The sequence below is a fragment of the Pleurodeles waltl genome, chromosome 6 (genome assembly GCF_031143425.1).
Source record: "Pleurodeles waltl isolate 20211129_DDA chromosome 6, aPleWal1.hap1.20221129, whole genome shotgun sequence".
Taxonomy (NCBI): Eukaryota; Metazoa; Chordata; class Amphibia; order Caudata; family Salamandridae; genus Pleurodeles; species Pleurodeles waltl.
Window position 1 is genome coordinate 163,199,648 of NC_090445.1, and position 22,819 is coordinate 163,222,466.

Here is a 22,819-nt window from a genome sequence, read left to right on the forward strand (position 1 = left end):
ACGCCTGGGGATCATAAGCTTCCTCATATTCCTCCTCTTCCTGGTACTTTACATTCAATTCAGAAGGACTGTGGGCTGTTCCAAAAGGCCCGTCTTCATCTGAATCTTCATCTCCCTCCAAAAGATGTACTGGCACAAGGGAGGATACCTTACTAGGTGATGTGTGGTTTGGAGTTAACTTTTCTCCTCTTCTTTGATGTTTTTCCCTCGTCGAAGGTGTCGTCGACGGTGTAGTCAACAACGTGTAAATTGACTTCGTCATGGACGGTGCCGTCGACGCTGGACGCACAGTTATTTTAATAGCAGAAAGCCTCGCCGATGAGTCTACTGTCGACGAAGTCGTCAACGACGGTAGGGCTGACACTGAAATCAGAGCCGTCGAGGATGACGTGGTGTAGACGGTCGTCGACGCTGATGTCGTCGTTGCAGCTCTCGGCGACGGTGGTGTACTTGTTCTCGTCGACGATGTCGCCGGCGGGGCCGTCGACGATGGAATTCTAGAAGTAGCTATTGTCGTCGGCAATGCACCCACCGACGATGCCGTCGACGGGGAATCCGTCGACGACACCTTTTTTCTAGTCACAGAGGATGGCTTTTTGAAAGGCACAGATGGTGGAACAGATGAAGATTTTCTGTGCCTCTCAGAACTGGAAGAATGTCTTTTCCCCTCTTTACTTGAGACTTTAGTTGGGGAAGAAGATGGGCTGCAACCCTTATAAGACCCTGAAGCAGTCTTTTTTAGGGCTTTTCTTGTGATTTGTGAGGGAGATCTAGAGCGTGATCTTGCCCTTTTAGCTGATCTCTTAGATGTTGATGATTCCTCACTCTCAGAATCAGAAACTGGATCCTTCCTATGTTTTAGTTTCTGCAGCCATATTAATAATCTGCCTTCCCTATCTTTTAAGGTCTTAGAAGAAAAAGTACGGCAAATCTTACAGTCTTTGGCTGAATGATCTGGGTACAGGCAGTAAATGCAGTCTTGGTGAGGGTCTTCAGAATGAAGTCTTTTCTTCCCACAAGTCTTGCAGTCTCTGAAGAGACTCTTCTTTTCCTTGTCAGACATAGTTGAAAAATAGCTGACAAATCCAAATAAATGAGTTTCTCTGAGAGAAAAATAGTTCAATAAAGGTGTGAAGACAGAGCAGAGCTCCGAGGAGACTCCCTAGCACGACGTGCGGTAGAAAATCTGAGGTGCTAGAGCTTCTTTCAGGAGGTTCTGAAGGGTGCTGTCGCCTGATTGGTGGAGGATCAGGTTTGGTCCTTTTCACAAAATGACTCTGATAGACTATGAAATTGAAGAGGCCTAGGGCCTTTTTTCTCTTCAATATGTTTTAACATTACTTGTGAAAATTGTACCGGGACTCCCATCTCGACGCCGGGGAATGATTCAAGCATGTGAATCTATGAAAGTTCCAATATTGGAGTAAGTGACGCATCTGTCACTACTGTGAGATCTGGTTGGGGAAGGAAGAGGAGTCTGCCTTTGACCCAATCGCAGTTAACTACCCACCACTGCAGATCCTTTGCAGTCCCCTCTGAGATCTGAACCACGTTGGTAAGATTTCCCTGATGCTGTGCCCATTGGAACTTCAGGTCCCACTGCAGAGCCCTCATGCGCCATATGGCATGCTTGACCAATAGGATGCAGGAAGCCATGAGTCCCAACAGCCTCAGAGTCTGTCTCACCGAAATCCAGGATAGAGGCCGAAACATCAGTACCATAACCTGAATATCCTGGACCCGCTGTTCGGGAGGATAAGCCCAATACTGCACTGTGTCCAGAACAGCTCAGATGAAAGTGAGCTTCTGAGAGGGAGTCTGGTGTGACTTCGGCACATTTATAGTGAACCCCAGCGAATGCAGGAAGTCCGCCGTCGTCTGGAGGTGGGTGACGAGAGCCTGGGGCGTAGAAGCCTTCAGCAGCCAGTTGTCTAGGTAGGGGAAGACTGTAATCCCTGACCTGCGCAGATGAGCTGCCACCACTGCCATCACCTTTGTGAACACCTGAGGGGCACTGGTGAGACCAAAAGGAAGCATGGTAAACTGAAAGTGTTTGCTCGTGGCCCACCTTGAACCGCAGGTAACGCCTGAGGGCTGGCAGGATAGGAATGTGGAAATACGCATCCTGCAAATCCAACGCTACCATCCAGTCTCCTTGGTCTAGGGCAGACAAAACCTGAGCAAGAGTGAGCATCTTGAATTTCTCTTTCTTGAGGAAGGGATTGACGCACCTTAAATCCAAGATAGGGCGAAGGCCTTTGTTCTTTTTGGGAATCAGAAAGTAGCGGGAATAACAACCACTGCCTACTTCTGATATCGGGACTCTTTCTATGGCTCCATTGGCCAAGATAGCTGTAACTTCCTCTCGGGGCAAAACCAGATGGTCCTCCAACAGCCATTCCTTTGTCGGAGGGATAGAGGGAGGGAAAGACTGGAAGGGAAGGGAGTAGCCCTTCTGTATGATCTGCAGGACCCACTTGTCCATTGTGACCGAAAGCCAGTGAGGGAGATGAAAATGAATCCTCCCTCCAACTGGACGGATGTGATCCTGCAGAACCACACTAGGAGGGCTTGGGTGCAGCAGAGGGGGGCTGTGTGGTGGCCGACCTCTGGGTCTGATGGTACCACGACCACCTCCTCCTCTGGGATGTTGTGAAGCTTGAGGACGGTGGCTAAATTGTGGCTGGCGTGGTACCACGCCCCTTCCGAAGCCTCGAAAGGGGCGAAAGACAGACTGCTGTAGTGCTGGCGCTGAAAGACCCAAGGATCTAGCCTTAGCTCGAGAATCCTTGAACCTCTGAAGTGCAGAGTCTGCCTTTTCGCCAAAAAGGTGAGAGCCATCAAAGGGCATGTCCATGAAGCTGGACTGGACATCCCCTGAGAAACCAGTTGAACGTAGCCAGGCGTGGCGACGTAGGGCCACTGACGATGAAATCGCTCTGCCCAGCGAGTCAGTCGTGTCCAAACCACACCTGATCATAAACTTGGTTGCATCTCTCCCATCCTTGACAGCCTGGGTGAGAGTGTCCCGTACGCCCTCCGGGACCTGGGGCAGCATCTGTGCCACTGTATCCCATAAAGTAAGGGAATAACGGCCCAATAGGCAAGAGGTGTTTACGGACCTCAATTCCAGGCTGGTGGAAGAAAACATCTTCTTCCCAAGCTGGTCCAGCCTCTTGGATTCCCTATCCGGGGGAGCGGAAGGGAAGGCACCACGGGAAGTAGAGGCTTGGACAACAAAGCTCTCAGGAGTGGGGTGTTGAGTCAGGAAAGTAGGGTCTCTCGGCGTAGGTCTATGGCGGTGGCCGACCGTCCTATTCACAGGAGCCCCTGTGCTGGGTTTGGACCATGTACCCAGAAGGACGTCTGTTAGAGCCTCATTGAAGGGCAACATCGGCTCTGATGTTGTCACCCCCGGTTGAAGCACTTCTGTCAGGATATTCGTAGGCACCGTAGGCAAATCTAGGTCCAAGACCTCAGCTGCCCTACGCACCACCATAGCAAATGAAGCACCCTCCTCCGTAGCCACATTAGAATGAGAGAGCATACCAGCATCTGGAGACGTGTCCAGTCCACTGGCCTCCCCTAGATCCTCATACTAGTCCTGTTGCAAACCACATTCTAAAGGGTCCACAGACCCCTCCCATTCCTCTCCTGCGTAAGTCGTAGTCGTACGATGTCGTAGTCGAAGTCGTACGATGTCGCTCCGGATCATCCGGAATAAGAATGGGGCTACCACCGGTGGCGGAATCGCCGATGTCGGAACCGGCGCCGGTCCGGATCCTGGGGTCCCCAACATCGCCGAGGCCGAAGCCGCCGGTGTTGAATCCAAAGGGGCCCTGCAGACCCTGCGGGGCCCGAAGACCCTTCCACGGGTACAGCCCGCTCAAAAACGAGACGCATGGCCTCGTAAAATTATTTTATCTGAGCGGGGTCGATCCGGTCCCCGGAAAGGGGGGGGGGGGGAGATACGGAGTCAGCCCTGGCGACGGCTCCACAGAATCGCGCTCGGAACGTCGACGTTCCACAGACGCCTCGTCAGCCGTCGGGCATGGCAAAGACGAAGTCTGCTTGGACTTCTTCTTCTTGTGCCTCTTACCTTCAGGTGACCTCGAATGCGACGAAGAGGACTTGGGGCTCCATGAGCTGTGCCGCGACCTCCTCCTACTGCGGGACCATGACCTCCGCAGAGTCGCGCCGACTGAGGACGAATGACAGTCAGATCTGCAATACTTTACGAAGGGAAAAATAATTTAACATTTGATAACACCATACATGAGCTCACTATTCTACATTTAGTGGTACTGCTGCAATTCTGAAAAATGATACCTTATTGTGAAGAGGTGGGTGTCAAAGAGCATGTCCATAGAGGTGGTGGAACACCCCCCAAGAAGCCAGCAGATTTCAGACAGGCGTGGCATCGGAGTGCTACTGATGACGCTACTGCTCTGCCTAGCTTGTCAGTCATATCCAGTTTGCAGTGAATGGTGGACTTTGCTGAGCCCTGCCGTTAGCTACAGCCTGGGTCAGTTTGGCTTGGCACTCCTCTGAGATCATGGGTTGCACTTGCGCAATCAAATCCCAAACTGTGTGGGTGCATCGGCCCAAGAGGCATGCAATGTTCAGTGACCGCATTGCTAGGCTGGTTGATGGGCACATCCTCTTGCTAAAGGATTCCAGCCTCTTGGATTCCCAATTTGGTGGGTGGCAGGGAACGCGCCAAGGTTAGCCTTGGAGGTGGAGGCCTGGACAACCAGACTCTCCGGACTGGGGAGCTAAACGAGGAAAGCTAAGTATCTGGGAGCGGGGCAATTGTGGCTTTCAAATGTCCTGTCCACAGGAGCCCCTGTACAGGGCTTGGCCCATGGCTCAAGTAGGACGTCTGAGAGGACTTCATTAAAGGAAGGGCAGAGGTTCTGAGGGGGCGATTCCTGGCTGAAGCACCTCAGTCATAACACTTGCTTTGATTGCCACTGAGGACACCATAATGCCCAGAAACTAAGCTAACCTCCTCACCACCATGGTAAAGGAAGCCCCTTCCTCTGTAGCGCAGTAGGAGGTGAGACTACGTCAGTGTCTGATGAGGTGTCCAGACCACTGGCGTACACCAGTTCCTCGTAACCGTTATCCTTGGGCTCTTCTATGGGGCTCTGGTAACTATAAGGATCCTCAGATCCAACCCAATCATATTCCTCAGAGAACCTGTCAAAAAAAAAAAAAAAAAAAAAAAAAAAAAGGCCCTGGCCATGATTTGATAGGTCAAGTTCCGGCAGAGGGCGGTAATTCAGGGGGGCATCCGCCTAAACCTTGGGGTCCAAGGTGCTTCAGAGGAAAAGGCTTGCCCAAAAATGAGATGCATGGTCTCATTAGTCTCACGTAGTTGTGTGGTGGTGGCTCTGGGAACCTCTGGCAGGCCGGAGTTGATCTAGAGGCAGGCTCAGAGTGAGAGAGGGGCCTATAATGACGTCATTTCCATGCCTTGTCTGTTGACTTGACCAGCACGGCGAAGTCTGAGAGTACCTCAACTTCTTAGACTTCTTGTGGGACTTACCAGACAACTTCGATCTTAATGACAAGCACCAGCAATGGCTACGTGAATGAGCCTGGAACCTTCTTGCGACCGGGTCCTGAAACGCAGTAGAAACAGCTGGTGCCATGGAGCTTCAAGAATGCTCCCGTAGTGCTTTACAGTTCATGGTGCGACATTCCTCACAGGCCTTGGAGCCACGGTCCAGCTTCAGGCATCAGAAACAAACCAGATGGGGGTGACCGCCACTCTTTTTTTAGGGGTCATCACTGGCACACCCGGAGACAGAGTCTCAGAAGGACAACAAAACATTGGAAAAAAAGTTGTCCAAAAAAGTGGACAGAGGTAGCTCTTTCTGGATTTGCGCTGGGGGTGTGAAAAGAACTGATGTCTTCATAGGCATCGCACACATCACTTCTGGCGTGAACAATGGCAAGCCGATCAACGCCACCTACTAGCATGCAGAGGTGCTTCTCAAAAAGTTTCAGGATCCAATCTGATGCCTGGGGAATATTCTAAGGTAAGGAATCTGTGGCTATAAGTCTCTATCAGATACAAGTGAATATCAAATTCTGTAATTCAAGAGAGCTGGGCATCAAATCTCAACTATATTTAGACCTCGGGTAGCATTTACGCGGGCAGTACAGAGCATGCCTTTTGAGTCTTCAATCAAAAAGCAAAGATCTACAAATTTTCCATTCCTCCCAATAACATTACTTATTTGTTGATTCTTCAATTGAGTTCTTGAATAAAAGCGACAGAGTACCATACACAGGTTGACTAAATTGCTCATTATCTTAAGACCTGCTCCTGCCCATCAGAAGCTGGATTTTCAATTCTTTTTCAGACTTCCTTTGATTAGAGCCTGCGACTGGTAAACTATATCAGCCTGGCAATAGTTAATGCCATTTTAGATGTCTTAACCCTGTCTTTGTATTTTTCTTGAATACACTTATCATATCTTGCTCACAAAGACAGCTTTGTTTATTTAGGCAACGTTTTAAGCACATCACGTTCTTCTAAAAGCCATATTACTGTTTTTTCTGTGCCTTTTAAATGTTTTCATAAGTAGGACCTTAGCAAATCCTGAAAGCTGTCCTAACACAGATACAGACAAGCACCAAGGCACACTATGCTGCTGCAAAGTCATTCTTGGACAATGCACTAAGGATGTCTAATATCCTAAGTATATCACCTTTTATTACACCTGAGAGGTGGATTTGAAAGATAATACCCACAAGGTCTGGCGAGTCAGGCTGGGTAAAAATCAAATCTAAGCTTTGCGCTCTCCCCTAATGATGGGATGGTCCATTCACAAACTGATCTATGCCAGAACAGCTACTTGGTCTACATAATGTTTATCAGGATCAGCACTGCAACTGAGCCAGAAATTACAATCAGTGACTAAGATAACGTAACAAGAGATGAGCACGAAGGTCACAAACCGGCCTAGATGTAACAGTAGGCTGGAGAGCAAAGCTGACAAAATTCAGCTACCTCTTTTTTCTTCAAATTTGCCTGCTGAAAGGGTTAATGGAAAATGAACAATAAACATATTCGCTCTGCATGAAGGTTAGAAAGGAATGGATTCAGTAATACAGGAAAACTTGGTGTTGGTCAGCAATCATGATTGGCAGCACTCAAACAACTATAATAGATATCTCTGATTAAGGCCAGTGTCCCTGGCTGATGAATCCATTCCTAGCAGTCCAGTCTCTAATTTCCCATATTATCGAGGATTCTCACAGGATGAGTGGGTAGGCAATTTTGCAGTGGCTTGCGCATCGCTGCGAGATACTGTCTCCTGTTAGAGCTTTTTTTCAGTGTACAAATTTAAAAAAACGCAACATAAGCGTCCATCTCTCAGCAGTTAATCACTTTGCTGTTATTTGCCCGAGGTCCAGAACCACAGACCAATGCAAATGTACACTGTGTTGACATATTTCATCTGACCAATCTAATATACTACACAATATAAGGATCAAACCCTGAACCTGATTTGATTGAGTTATTTATCCGGGATTACCACTAAAAAGATAGAGGAGTTGCGTAAGAACACATTAGAATTAGCAGAACCTAGAATTGCTGTATTAGTGTGTACTGAGAAGAAAGACAATATCAATCTTAATGGAAAAAAATCTGCAATTGAAACTAAGGCAGAGCTCAACTGGGATTTGTTTCTCAAATGTTTAAGCAAGCTGAGGAATCGTACCTTCTGGATTTTTTTCATGTCTCTCAGGCAATATCCTGTATTCTAATTCTATCATCTGTAATCATATAAACTCATAATTAAGGTTTTGCACTTCTAATGACGCCTAAGGCGCAAAGAACCCAAGAGGTTCTCTGACAATTACAGAAATCAGCTCATCTCAGTCAAAGATGTCATAAGACGAAGAAGAATGTTTAAGAGAAAATACAGCCTTCCCAATCCCAGCACCTTTCTTTCGTCATTATCAAGCTTTGGGTCATCCAAGTTCAGAAAGCACATCTAAAGAATATAAATCAATGCGGAAGATGTAAGAAACTGCTCCCCCCACCAAAAAAAAAAAAAAAAAAAAAAATAGGAAGTACCCCTCGAACACACAATCATATGCCTAGTACCTACCAACCTTGGGTGGAAACTGCTATCAATGGAAATGCATCCCTCGATTACACTGGAATCCAACTTCCTTAAAGCTAATCCACAATATATGACAATATGCTAGCCACTACATTTCAACAGTCAATCAGTAAATAACAGCACACTGTACCCCAAAACAATGAATAATGCTGAAATGCCTTGTGTTGGTAATTTCCTAGAACATATGGCAAAAGGGTTTGAGCATCAACTCTGCTTATGAAAGCATCAGGTCACACACCTTTTTCTTAACAGCGTTTTCTTAAATAGTGTCACTTCACTTTTCTCATGCACCTGAGGGAAAAGTATCCTAAACCCAATGACTGAGACAGCAAGCCCCCACAACGGGACAGAGTTTAGTCTTCTTACTATTCCTATGCTTACAATACATCTGACTCCAGCAACATAATTTACTTCTGTGTCTTCCAACAGACTAGTCCTAATGTTGCAAAGGGGAGAAAACGTTAGTTTCTTTTATTTTTACCTCGTTCCAAGACATATTTCCCTTATACTGAAATGTCATAATTAGTTGGCCATTTAATCAGAAGTATACATCAATGAAAATTTATCTAAATGTGGTTGGCTCTTACGTAAAACATCTAAAGAGCGCCTTTTAATCATAAACATGGTATTACCTATATTTGTGGGTTATCAAGGCATGATTTATTATTGTGATCTTAGCAACACAAAAGGATGATGGACAATGCAAACACTCACCCCCAGTCACAGATCTGGGTTTAATCCATTGTTCTTTTGCTCACCATGCCACCCCAGTTCGGACCCAGCCATATGCAAATCAGTCTTGACTCTGTTCCTCATGGGAACAGTCCAGCCCGAACTGCCAGGCCAGGTCCCTGGACCGGAAACCAGCATCCTGCGACCGGTTTCAGGGTATCACCCTTCTTCAGCCAGGCTAGCTTGATACCAGTGGCACAGTGAGCAAAGGACCCACGTCTGGGCAGTGGGAAGGGTATGCCCAGACGTGGGTCCGGTGCTTCCCATGCCACTAGATTCAAGCTAGCCTGGCTGATGAGGGGTGAAACCCCGAAACCGGCCCCAGGATGCTTGTTTCCGGTCCAGGGAGGACCTGGCCTAGCAGTTCGGGCTGGGCTGTTCCAATGGGGAACAGGGTCAAGACTGATTTGCATATGGCTGGGTCCAAACTGGAATAGCATGGGCAGCAAAAAAACGATGGATTTAGGCCCAGATCACTGTACTGGGGGTGAATGTTTGACAATGTTCAGCATTCCGTCCATCACTTGTTGTTTTTGCATTTGTCGCCCTAAGTGGGAAGGGTATGCCCAGACGTGGGTCCCATGCTTCCCATGCCACTGGATTCAAGCAAGCCTGGCTGATGAGGGGTGAAACCCCGAAACCGGTCCCAGGATGCTTGTTTCCAGTCCAGGGAAGAGCTGGCCTAGCAGTTCGGGCTGGACTGTTCCCATGGGGAACAGGGTCAAGACTGATTTGCATATGGCTGGGTCCAAACTGGAATGGCATGGGCAGCATTAAAACAATGGATTTAGGCCCAGATCACTGTACTGGGGGTGAATGTTTGACAATGTTCAGCATTCCGTCCATCACTTGTTTTTTTTTTTATTATTGTGATCTACTATTGGAAAAAACAAGTATAATTAAAAATGAGAAAATAAATTACTTACCTGTAACTGTTGCTCTCCAGTATTGGTATTTTCCATAGATTCACATGCTTGAATCATTCCCCGTCAAAGTGGGACATCCAAGGTACCACAGAAAGCAGTAATCCAAGACTTACACAGAATTCAATGTTAAAAGACATTCACTTTAACAGATTATTAACATCATATAGAATGACCCAAAGATCAACAAATCAGGCGACAGCACCCTTTAAAACCCACAGCACAGAGGCTCCAGTCCTTCAGATTTTCCAGCACTAGAGAGGTATAATACAGTAGAGAAATAAAGGGAGCCTCTTTGGGGAGAAAGGTGGGTCACATGTGAATATATTAAAGATACAAGTACTGGAGAACTACAGTTGCAGGTAAGTAACTTATTTTATTCTCCAGTATTGGATCTTTCATAGATTCACATGCTTGCTTCAGAATTGTCAGCAGTTAGTATCTGTAAAGAACATTCCCATTATCTGCTCTATGATGTGATAAAGATAGTTAGAAATGGCTCACCTTATTTGAACAGATGGTGCAACACTGCTTGTCCCACAGCCCCATTGCTCCCCAGAGGAATCCAGACAGTAATGATGCATAAAGGTGTGCCTACTGGACCATGTTTCTGCATCAGTTTAATACAAAGTCTGAGATCTGTGTGAAGAATGTTAGTCCCAGAGTTATGTTTCCACTCCATCCATGCGCTCACCACTGCATGGATGTTATCATGGTTAGGGTAATCTGAATGATGTCGGCGAATGATCCTTGAACTTGCACCATTGCTTGTATAGCTCCTCCTGCAATGATTGCATGTGAAGTCGGCAATGAGGAGATTAATGGAATGGAGTAGGATAACATTCTGAGGAGTGATTTGTAGAGTCAAATTGAAAGAGACGTTTATTTGCTTAGCCGTTAGGCTAGTTGCTCAATCCTGGACTCCCTTTCTTGTGAGGCGAATGTCTTGTATTGGTTTGTATCTAGAACCACTCCGTCAGTACTGTTGTCAGTGTGACTATTTTTTCTTAAATGAGCTGCCGCCGGAGCCGGACAATTGGTGAAGATGCGGTGAGCAGATTTTAGTCCAAAAGGTGGGACCTTGAATTCATAGTGGGTGCCGGCGACTGTGAATCTCAGATATTTTCGATGTTTTGGGTGAATCGGGACATGGAACAATAGATCTTAGCCATCTAAAGCGGTCATGAGATTCCCATGACTCGGTAGTGAAATATCTTGCAGGGTGATCATGCAAAATGATTGTTTTCTCAAATATTTGTTGAGTTTTCAAAGGTCTAAGATGAGGTGCCAGTCTCATGACCTTTGCTGTATCTGAAAGAACTGGAGTAGCAACGGATTCCATGTCAGGACCGCACCTGGGCCAGGCCCCAAGGCAGCACAGTAGTGCGAGGAGCGCTTGAAGCACTGATGCACTCAGTGGGCGTCAAGCTGCCTAATCAACAAAATGACATTTGGTTCCTTTATAATACAGACCCACTAATAGCGGATGTCAGGCATCTAGGTGGATCAGGGGCTGAAGGCTTTGCTGCAGGACAGTTCTAGTCAGTTTCAGAACTGACAGAGCGCGCCCATGCGATCGTGCAACCCTAGCAGCAGAACCGCTGTACCGCGCTCTCGCAGCCCCGAGTCTCCACTCCGCCGCGACAGGAGCGCTGCGTCGCGATCCCGTGGTCAGAACAGAGGCTGTGCAGAGTCTGCTAAAGGAAAGAAAAAAACACACCAAATTAATAGTATTGAGAGAGTAGAGAAAACGTCTACTTAGCTGATTGGAAGCAGGAAAGAAAGAGGATGTTACCTGGAGAGCGACCCAGATTATGATGGACTGCGCTTTATTGATCAGGTGTTGCAACTGTAGTTCTTTCCCTAAGGCTCACGGGAAAGATAGTTTGTTGTTGTTAAAGTTGAAGCTGCTGTAATGACAAAGGCAGAAAGCAAGGCATGATCCTTGCCTCCGTGTCCTTAATAGAAATGAAACTTTCCTTCATGTTTATGAGGGCATTTTACATTCCCCTCTGAGTCTTTGGGATCTCTTCCATTGCTCCCTTTTTTTTTTTTTTTTAGCATGGTTGATATTTCTAGCAGAAGTTGTTTTAGTTGTTTTAGATGGGGAGGTGGTGCCCTTTTTGGGGAACATTTTGCAGTTGGTGAGGAACTCTAGTGTGTGTCCTCAGCTCTGACATCTAGAGCCCATCTGTCTGTTGTAATAAGGGACCACTGATGAAGATAATTGAAGACATGGCTTCCAAGCTGTCTTTGTGAAATGTGAGGGGGTAACTGGCACCGTTGAAAGGTCAGTGCTTTCTGGCAGCCTCTCTCCCTCTGGGAGGCTGTTTACCTCGGTGTTTGTACACCGCTAGAGGTGGGCGTTTGTATTGTTGAGTATACTGGGAGTGATACTGGCTTTGAAGGGTTGAAATTGTTGTCTGTAAAGAGTACAAACCCTTTCCCAATGGCTCCCCAAAACAGCTGTCTTCATATCTAACATTCCAAAGGACCCGGACGTGCCCGTGTCTGTGTCTATAGTTTGAAGAGCATCGTTGACATGCTAGCCAAAATAAAGCTTTTGAGCATCGCAGGGCCATTTGAGTGATGACAGAATCTGGCTTGGGGTGACCGATTAAACATGCTGGAGAATCGCCAGGTGGTTTTTATTTTTTTATCCTGTCTAGGGAGCAATGCCAACACTGTAGCTAGATCCTCAATGTCTTGATACTTTCTTCCCAAATAAAGTCTACAATATAGATGGCCCTGACTGATTTTTTCATGGGTTCCTTGAACTCATTTATCCCCGTCTGAGGAAGGTGGAATTGTCCACTGGTGGGTCAACCAATGTATATGCCAGTGTAGGTAGAGGGGTCACTGGTGCAGTTAATATATGTGTTACACAAGTAATTCATGTCTGAATCTGTGGGGACAGGATTGGTTTGGTGGTCCCTGTGGAGGATCAGTTGATGCATGATCTGAAAATCTTTTATAATTACGCTATCTGTTCCTGCTGACCATAATCTGAGTACTCATCCCCATATTGTACTGGTTTTTCACCTGTATAAAATTGGTCCCCATAATGTAAGTCGTACTCATCATCATCCTCCTGGCACTTCGCATGAAGGTCAGAGGGGCTGTGGTACCCCAAAGGACCTTAATCTTCTGAATTATTTAATAAATGCACAGGTGGGAAAGGTAAAACTTTACTAGGCGACATATGGGTAGGTAATATTGTTTTTGTGGGAGATTTTCCTTTAATAGAAATTATTGAGCAGGCATTAAAGGTGTTAAGGGTGCCTTTGTCGGCAGTGCTATTGTTGTCAATGTTGCTGTTGAGATTTGTAATGGAGGTGTCTTCGCCGTCAGAGCTCTTGTTGAGTCATTGTCAACATGGCTCTAGTCTGCGCTGTTGTCGTTGACAGTGTTCTCCTCAACTGTATTGTCAGCAACTGTTTCTTTGTCGGCGGTGTTCCCATTGACTATGTTTTGGATATTTTCATAACTTCCTTTTTGGTCAAAAGAATCCTAGATGTTATCACTGATGCTATTGGTGACAATGTGTGGATGTCATTGTAGTGGTGGTGAACGCTGATGCTGTTGATGCAGTTGTCAAGGTGCCAACATTGACGTGAACTTGAACAGAGGTGCAGAAACCGTTTTTACAGGCATTGGAAGACTTATGTGAAACATCCTCCAGAGATGAAGTTGTAAAATCAGATGGAACCTTGTGCCTGAGGAGATCTTCTCCTTTTGGTAAGTATGTGAACACTCCTCAGATTTCAAACCCATGAAGGATGTTCTTCAAAGCCTTTTTTGGTGAACTTGAAGGCACATTTTTATAATACCTATCCAACTTGATGGTTTTTTCTGTCTTACAGGAGTCTTCACTGTCCTCTTCAGATAGAGAATTTTCGTTGGTCTTTAGTTTCTGCATCCAAATCAACAATCTTCCCTTTCTGTCTTTCAGAGTTTTTTTCGGAGAAAATGTGGCATATCTTGCAGTCTTTAACTTGATGTTCAGGATGGAGACAGTAAATGCACTCATTATGTGGATCTTCTGAGTGCAATCTTTTTGGCACAGGTCCCACATGGCCTGAACAGTCTTTTCTTAGGTGGTTCTGAAATATTTGGATAGTCTGAATTTGATAAAGGCAAATATAAATCTGACCTGAAGAGAATTCTTCAAAGCAGACCAAACTCTAGATAACTGAGCAGAGCTCAGGGAGACTCCCATTAAACGACATATGGTAGAAAACCTGAGGGATTGGAGCCTCTGTGGTGAGGGTACTACAGGGCGCTATTGTCTAATTGGCTGGACTTTGGGTCTTTTTAAATTATGTCAATAAGCTATTAAAGTGAATGTCTTTTAACATGGACTTCTATGTAGGTCTTGGACTACTGCTTTCTATGGTACCGCTGGACTCCCACTTCGTCAGGAAATGATTCAAGCATGAGAGTCTATGAAAGTACCAATACTGGAGAAATTCTATTTTCTTAAGAGTTATATATGTTTTTAGATGTGGCAGATGGCACATACTGCTACAATATAGCTTTCCGCTTAGCGTAAAACAGGGTATGATAGTTTCTTCTAACCACTAATTTCTACACATTGGGCATAACAAAACGGTTAAGTATTGAATAACTGATTTAAAAAAAGAGCAAACAGGATTTCTTGTACAAATAACCTGACAGGAATAGTAAACAGCACTAAAGAAAAAGTTAAATTATATGCTTACAATTGGAGATCTAAAGATGTTGGCAATTAAAATACCTAAACCAAGTGTTAATGAATCCTAACCCAGGAGCATAGAAAAAAGTAACTCCACTGCACTCTGGAGCTGTGGCAACCAGGTTTCCTTACAGTGACAGGGCTGTTTTTTTCAGTCCATGAGAATGTGCTAACCATCTACAGACATCTCTTCCATATTTTTTCTTTTTAACGCTGCACTTCTTAAAAAATATATATTTAAAAAGAAAATTCTTTGTACCCCAGAATCCAGACTGACGATGATATTTATGAAGATCCCTAGGTGGAAACCCCGACTGGCTAAGTTCTGGATCTTCTACAAAGATGCACAATTGAAAATAACAGCCATTAAATAAGGATGTCCTTTAAAATCATTTTGCAGCATTGTTAGAGCATATCTACTTTATGGTGGTACCCAATATGTAGGCCTCTATACATTTTAATTTAAAACTACAGAAACCTACTTAAGACATTTACATCAAATATGAAAAACACTACTATATTTAGGTAGCTACTCGGTCATCATGATGGGTTGCAGACTTTTCGTAAAGACTTTCAAGGTATGGTTAAGGAAGTGACAGAAAATAAAAAGTTTGTATTTGCAAAATGTTTGTGCGTTTAAAACTTTCAAAATGGTGGTATACAATTGCTCCATAATCACGCTAGACTTGAAGTAATTATTCTTGGGGACATCACGGACAAGGACCTCATAACAGAACAATAGCCCAAATAAGATATCAGCATGGTCTAAGTGCTAAGCTCCATTTCTGAAGCAAGCCATGTGTGTGTGTCCCTCCAAACACTAATTGCCACACCAGAGACTCCACATTCTGCATCACTTATTATTATATTTACCTTGCTGCAACTGTCATTCATTAATTGAAACCTTTCACCTGGTTTTCAAGCAGACCATGGGAAGTTAAAATAGTTTAATCATTCTCATATTCAAAGAAAGCTAAATTGAGTCCTGGGTGCTAATCCTTGTTACAGAAAACTTAGTAATAACTAAAAGTCTTCACTTACACATGAAGTAGGACAGCACAACACCAGGAACATAATGGCCCAATACAGCAAAGAATGTCAAAACAGCACAACCTAGAAAGCAAAACTGAAGACAGAAAACAGGGAATATTAAAAATATGAAATAAAAATATTTAGAAAATGACATTATGATATGCATTAACAATTTATGATTAAATGAGGTAGGCTGACATTTATCTGTTGTATATCATAAAAGTTAATTTAGTCAACTTAAGCATGCCCTGCATAAGCAAACGTTTGGTGAAATAGGAAACAAAGAAGGCGAGTGCTGCCATTTCCAGCATACTACACAGACTTATTTCTTAGCAAGCAATGGTTTACCCCAGAAGAGTATTTTCCAAAAAACAGCAGTCTGATCAGAGTTACACATACAAATTCGGAAAAAGGATTTAACATCTTGCTTGTACAGAGCCCAAAAAGAAACACACTTCAACGGCTCCACTGCTACCTAACTAGTTAGGAAAATCTAATCAATGCCCCAAAATAGTTTCTCACCTTTTATGATATTCAGCTACTCCAGAAAGAGACAAAATCTGATCGCTTATGCAGTGCAGTGCTTATACAAAGAGGGGTCATAGACCGGTGTATGTCAGCTTCTGCAAGAAACTGAGTCTGTCAATTGGTGTGGGGAAGGCTAAACTAACTAAACAAATATTTAACTAAAGGGAGTTTTCACTAATAAGAAGCAGAATATACAGCAGGTATAATAATAAAATAAACCTTTGGGTTCCCAAATCACCTCATGAGGAGTTCCTAATTAATTTTGCTTCCACCACAATGTTTCCCTTTACTGGAAATATATCAAGACATACGAACACACACACAAACACTCCTACTGACCCAACACTTGCAAAGCTCCTAATCAGGATTCTTCAGACTAGGCCCATCACAAAGCTTACTAAGATCCCAAACCAGAGCTGGAAAAAAGCAGCACTGGCAGCAGAGATGGAAGCAGAAAAAAAGATAACTCGGTGGGGTCACCCTGAATAGAATCCTACACTACACTAGCATACAGAACAAGTAATACCATTGTTAACAATAACTTTGCAAACAATTTTCTGAAGCAACTGACTGGATTACTAAGCAGACTTTTTAATCCAATGGGAAATCAAGAAAAGGTGCGTGCTAGTGATCCCAGTGACTCTACCCACAATACAAAACTGATTCAATTAAAGCACGCACTCAGGCATTTACTTGATCGCTTGCTAATGTGATGAGTTTTTTTTCCAAACTCCTCTGCATACCGCTGTCACTTATTACCAAGGGTCATGGTCAGCTTTTAAACATGTAAATATCTTGTGAACATTATATTTACATTGCCATCAACATAAGGGAGTCCTACCTTGCCGGGATTCTCACTCTTGAAAAGCAACACATTCTCCAAACACATGGATGTGCTAACCAGTGCTTCAGCAGCATGGTGACACATTTCTGGCAGGCTGAGGAGGTGAGGGTGGACCATGCCCCAACTACAGTAGAAACAAGAAACAAGTGTCCATCAGTTGCCCTTTAAATAACATTGTTCAAATAGCAGCAAAAGACATTGAAAAGGCAAAGTTATATTTTTAAAGCAAAATGTGTATTGTTTTCAACTGATCAACTATCATCCACGAATTAAGGTTGCTTGATTTCATTCAAGAACAAGCATCATGCAGAGCATGAAATACATGCCTTCATAATTACTTTAATAATGCATAGGTTCAGCTCTGCAGATCGAACGTGCACTAGAACAGAAGTATATGAATATATTTGAATTAGGTAATTTCTTATGTTAGATGGGAAGACGCCAAGATAGGGGGTCTGTGGCGAGAGAAGCGATATAAAAAATATTTTCCAACAAATATTCAGGAAAGCTTTCATTCTCATAAAGGGTCTCCTGAAGATATTAGCAGACACCAGGAGCAAGTTGGGATGACAAGAGACGGACTTGTTCTACATTAAACCACTACCCCTTATCCAAAGGCTTGTACAGATGTACATCCAAAGAAAAACCCCATAAAGCTAAGGAGGGGGTACTACACACTGTTCTCACCTATACCCTTCTGACCTTGAGAGGTTCCACATCACAAAACTGGAAAGCTGTTAGCGATTGAAAACCAAGATGAGTACAAAACATCAAAGAGTATTTTTACATCAGGATTCTAAATACAGAGGATTCCAGCCATGTCGAACACTTGTCAATATCACAGAACTAAAAGTTAAAACTATTGACACCTTCCTACAACAACAAAGCAAGAATCATTATAGTACATCTTTACATGTGAAAAAAGGACCACCACAGCTCATTATTAAGCCTTCGTATTATTCAGGAACATTTGAACCACAGTCTCCTGTAGGTACTTCCCCTGAAGATCCTTCTCAATTATTTTTTTAGCAATGCAAAACCTCCAAGATGCCAGTCCACAACACTTACGCATAGGTGATCACTCTTCAAGTGCGTGTTTAAGCTTTGTACACCATAAAAAGGAAATGCTTAGAGAATGCACTTGAAAGACTCTGTTAAATCCAAATGTCTAGGATATTTGTTGTTCCATATAAATGGCATGTACCTCAGATATGGTCATCAATACTAACAAATGCGTCATACTTTGACTCCATCATCCATGCCACCACCACTAATTTCTCCAATTTCACAACATTCTACAACATCATCCACGCCACCACCACTAATTTCTCCAATTTCACAACATTCTACAACATCCTAGCAAGCAATATAGCTAAGCTCAACATCCCAATGGCAGATCCTCAAACTACAACCTTTTGATTTTTTGTTTTAGACATTTTATCCACTGGCTCCATCAAAAGCTCTACTCCCATTAGTTCTGGATTCCTCTGAACAAGTCAAGAAAACATCTGCGACACAAGTCACAGAAATTTGAGCAACTTAAATTTACAGCACACCACATCAGTAAAAGCCATTCTTGAGAGTTAATCAACTTCCAGATTCTGCTGGTTTGGATAGTGCACACAGAAATACATTCCTCTACTCGCTTATCTTGCCTATTGACTCAAAGGGAAATCAAACAATAGTACTCTGTATGAAGAAAAGTCTTTGGTTCAGTAGCAATAACCAGAAAGGCTTCCACTGCTACTGCCTGTTGGGCCGTTAATGACAGATCCCACTGGAACGCAGAGGTTGACAGGAAACCCTCGTTGAGATACGATTTAAGAAGGTGCTCAGTGAAACTGGGAGTGTCATACCATGTCGTCAGTACCTTGGATGACTTCAGATCTGCAGTCTACAAATAAAGATACTTTACTGATCTTGTCTTTAGGTTATCAGGATGCTGACTTACAGGACGTATGGCCAATGCCCTACAAAATTTGACAGGATTTTCTCTGGTTTGGCTTTCTACATATCAAATATTAATGATACAACAAATAAAAACAAAGAAAGCAGTTGGGCTAGACAAATTTGATAAAGTGCATTATGTCTCACATCAAGAGATATCATTGCAGGGGACAAGCAGATCAATAGCAATACTAAAAGCCTCAGTATAGGCAAAAGTATTAACAGCAGATGCCATCTCAGAAACTGGGGCAGTAACTATCTGCAACAACAGGAAACCCTAATACTCCAATGAATCCCTCTTGAGCCTTTCAGTATTAGTTTCATTAATCATCTGAAAGAGTGGCAAAACTGAGGACAGAACAATGCACAATACAGAGCAAAATGATGCGTTATGCTTCAAAAAATGTTCAAAAGCCACCCCACCAAAGAAACTATAAGGAAATATCACAAGCCTTCAGCTGAAGACCAACCTAAAACTAAAATCATCAAGTAAAACAAACAGAATCATCTTTTCTTGTCACTTCCTTCTTCAAACGAAAGATCCAAAAGAAGAATTCAGACATATACTAGACGTAAAAAACAACAAATGTATTAAAGGAGAAAAATTCAAGACATTAGCATTACATTATGGTATGGTATGTTAGCGTCATTTGTAAAGTGAATTTACACCGGTTTCATTGTGCTATGGACAAGGGTTTAGTTGTATACTTTGTTAAATAGCCAGATTTTATACAGTCACTTGAATTGTTGGTAGCATGAGACAGATCTAATCTCGGGGGGGGAGGAGGGGAAGAGGAGTTCTAGATTTTGGGCGCAATAACCGAGAATCTGATGCTGCCAGTCCTCTTCTTTTTAAAGTTGGGTACAAATAGATAATTTGAGTATGTGGAGCGCAGGGTGTGATTGGGGGTATACTTCAGAATTTGGGAGGTAATCAATCTTCCTTTTGGTAATGACAATTTCGGTTTAATCAGAGTACAGTTTGAGGTAATTACTGCTCACCCAGTTGTGGATGAACAGAAAAGTGGTTTGAAAGAATTCCTTGGATTGTTAGGAGCTGTAAGTACCGAAAAGTAACTGCATGTCATCCGCGTAGTGGTAGGTCATGCATTTCCTCTTTTTGAGAGAGTGGATTAGTGGAAGGATGTAATATCTGAAGAGTTGACGGTAGAGCAACAAACCCCATAGGACTCTGCAGTCAAGTTGGACCTCAGATGAGTTCTAAAAAGAAAGTTAGTGATCCAGTCCAATGCTGTGCCGCAATGCCCTGCTCCTCGACATGGTCCACTAGAAGGTTGTAGTCTACGATGAAAAAGGCTGCAGACAGGTCCTCGAGGACCAGCGCCTAGGTAGCCCCACTATCACATTCTTTGTGCAGGTCATCTGTCACAGAAAGGATGACTGCTTCTGCGGAGGGTGCTGGGCGGAAGCCCGCCTGACAAGTATCTAAGAATCTGGTTTCTTCTAGAAAGGTGCAAATAATTTTTGCCATGTGTGCCTTTAATACCTTAGCCAAAAATGGCAGTAGGGATATGCGGTGGTAGTTTTTCAGTGTTAATGGGCCTTCTCCTATTTTCTTCTGGAGGAGTACCACAATGGCTTTTTTTTTTTTTTTTTAACATACTCAGTACTGTCCCTGCACTGATGAGGTGATTGAGGAGTGAAAGGGCTGGGTCCGGGAAGTTGGAGAATACTATTTTTAAAATGTTAGATGGACAGGTGTTAGGAGATCCTGATTTTACTTTGATAAGCAGGTGTTTGAGGCAGTCCTTGCAGTTAACGGGAAATGAGGGAAGGATAATGGGGTTTATGACTACCCGAGTCAACTTGTTTTCAAGAGAGCTTATGGGGTTGCATTCTACGATAATCTATTTTGTAAATGAAAAAACTGTTGAGTGAGTCACAGAGAGAGTGGGATAGGATGAATGGGATAGGGTGAAGGGTAATGTGACTGTCTGGATTTGATAGTTCATCGATTATTCCGGAAATCTCCTCGGATTTATTTATGGAAGAGAGAAGTTTGTTAGTAAAGAAGGTGGATTTAGCTTGTAAAAGAAAGTTTTGTATTCTTTGAGGTGATTTATGTATGTTTCCTTTGGCTCCGAGGAATTGCTTTTCCACCATTTCCAGCAAAGTGAGAGCTTGGCTGCTTTCAGATTGTCTGTAAACCATTAAGAGGCATCATGGCATATAGCCTGCTTAGACATGCGTGAGGGGCTATGGATATCACTAGCTATCGTTAGCCAGTCCAATTTCGCTTTTCTGTGTAGGTGAATTTTGTTTGGCTCAGGCAAGGTTATTACCGGAGAATCACAGAAGAGACTCGGATCGACTCCTGACTGGCTCCTAGCGAGTGTTCTTGGGTAAGGAGGTTGTTTTAGCTGAAGCAATTCAATTAATGGGAATTTACTAAAGCTGTGGTTGGACCATACGCATGGGGAAAATGTGAGAGTGGATGGGGAAAGGTGAGTCCAGACTTGGTCTAATGTATGGCCTTCGATGCGAGTGGGTGAGAACACATGGAAATTTAGGTTGTTAAGGTGATCAGAGAAGTCACTGGCTAGTTGCCCTCTCTTACTGCTGTTAGCCCAATAACTGAAGTCGCCGACCAAGAGAATGTTTGCAGGGTCAACGCAGAAAGGGGGAATTAGCTCATAGAAAATCTGTGGGAAGTGCTGCATAGAGTCTGGTGGTCTGTAAGTGAGGAAGCATAAGAGGGGAGAAGTTAGCAATTCCATCTTGATTGTAAAGCTAACTACTGCCAGGATGTTTAAAGATTTAAGTTTGGTGAACCTGAAATGATTCTTTATTACGCCACCTTCCATTTTACCAGCTGGCCAGTTGGTTTCCAGGATACAATTATTGTCTGGCAAGACGGCGAGGATGTCAGGAGTGGACCTTTTGGTGAGCCAAGTTTCAATGCGTAATAGAATGTCCGGTGATTTAGTGTCTAGCAGACTGAAAGTCTTAATTAGGTGCTTCACCATGGAACAAGAGTTTACATTAATGATTGTTAGCTGGCTGGTTTGGGGGGCTGTTGGTGCTTAGACTGGCGTTTGTGGCTTTGAAGGGCAGGAATGGTCTTTCATTTTCTATGAAGTTGAATTGCAATGCTTTTTGAGAGTCACAATTTGTCAAATTTGTGCAGGAGTAGGCAGTCTATTTTGTGACTTGTCGAGTGGTTTTTAATTTCAGAAGAGGGATAAGTGAAATTTTGGGCATAGAGGCTGGACCCTGGTCTCAGCTGGATGTGGACAGATAGGCTTGCCTTTGGCACACCGGCGGCGTGCAAGCTGCGAGTCCACCCTGCTTCAGTCATTTGTGGACGGTAGCTCTAGAAGTGCCACCTACACAGGCACACAGAATTGCTCTGACTGATTCCCTTTGGGCACCAATTTACTTTTGGATTGTTTCCTCTCTAAGGAGCTAATTCGGCGATACAATTCGGGAGGAAGGACAGGTTTAACACCAAATATAATCTAGCATTAGGGAAACAGGATGTGGTCCATCAATCTATAAATCACATCTTAATAGCAACGAAATATTTGGGGTGTTTGCAACGTTGAAGTAGGAAAACTCTTTTACCAATAAAGTCTTACATTTCGGAACGAAGTCTGCTCTGCACACTTTTTCAATAAGCATGGCAACAGCAGTAGGTGACCTGAGGAAAAGGAAGATTTTCACTTACCCATACCTAGATATTCCAGCAATATTTTCATACAAAAACCTCTCTTCTTCAGGTCCTGGAACATTCACATTAAACACCCTCAGTCAATCCCCACTGCATCTAAAGAATCATCTGGTGGACACACTGTGCACAAAAAAGGAAAGCTGTTTCATTTGGAGGAGAGTGTGTGTTGCCAACAGCCTGCCAAATCCTAGTTGCCTAGTGGGCTTCATGGTATCTTCTGCAATTTTTGTGCCAAGTGTTCGACTCAACAAGAGACCATTT

General features: G+C 43.8%; 1 protein-coding gene across 3 annotated transcripts in view; it reads right to left on the reverse strand.

Moving 5' to 3' along the window:
• Nucleotides 1–22,819, reverse strand: part of RETREG3 (reticulophagy regulator family member 3) — a 227,730-nt gene that overhangs the window by 91,925 nt on the left and 112,986 nt on the right. For all 3 annotated transcript variants that reach the window (XM_069237719.1, XM_069237717.1, XM_069237716.1), the window contains 2 exons: nucleotides 16,918–17,044; nucleotides 15,558–15,642 (listed from right to left, as the gene is read on the reverse strand). In XM_069237719.1, coding sequence (XP_069093820.1) covers nucleotides 15,558–15,642; nucleotides 16,918–17,044 — 212 coding nt within the window. The remainder of the gene's footprint in view (nucleotides 1–15,557; nucleotides 15,643–16,917; nucleotides 17,045–22,819) is intronic.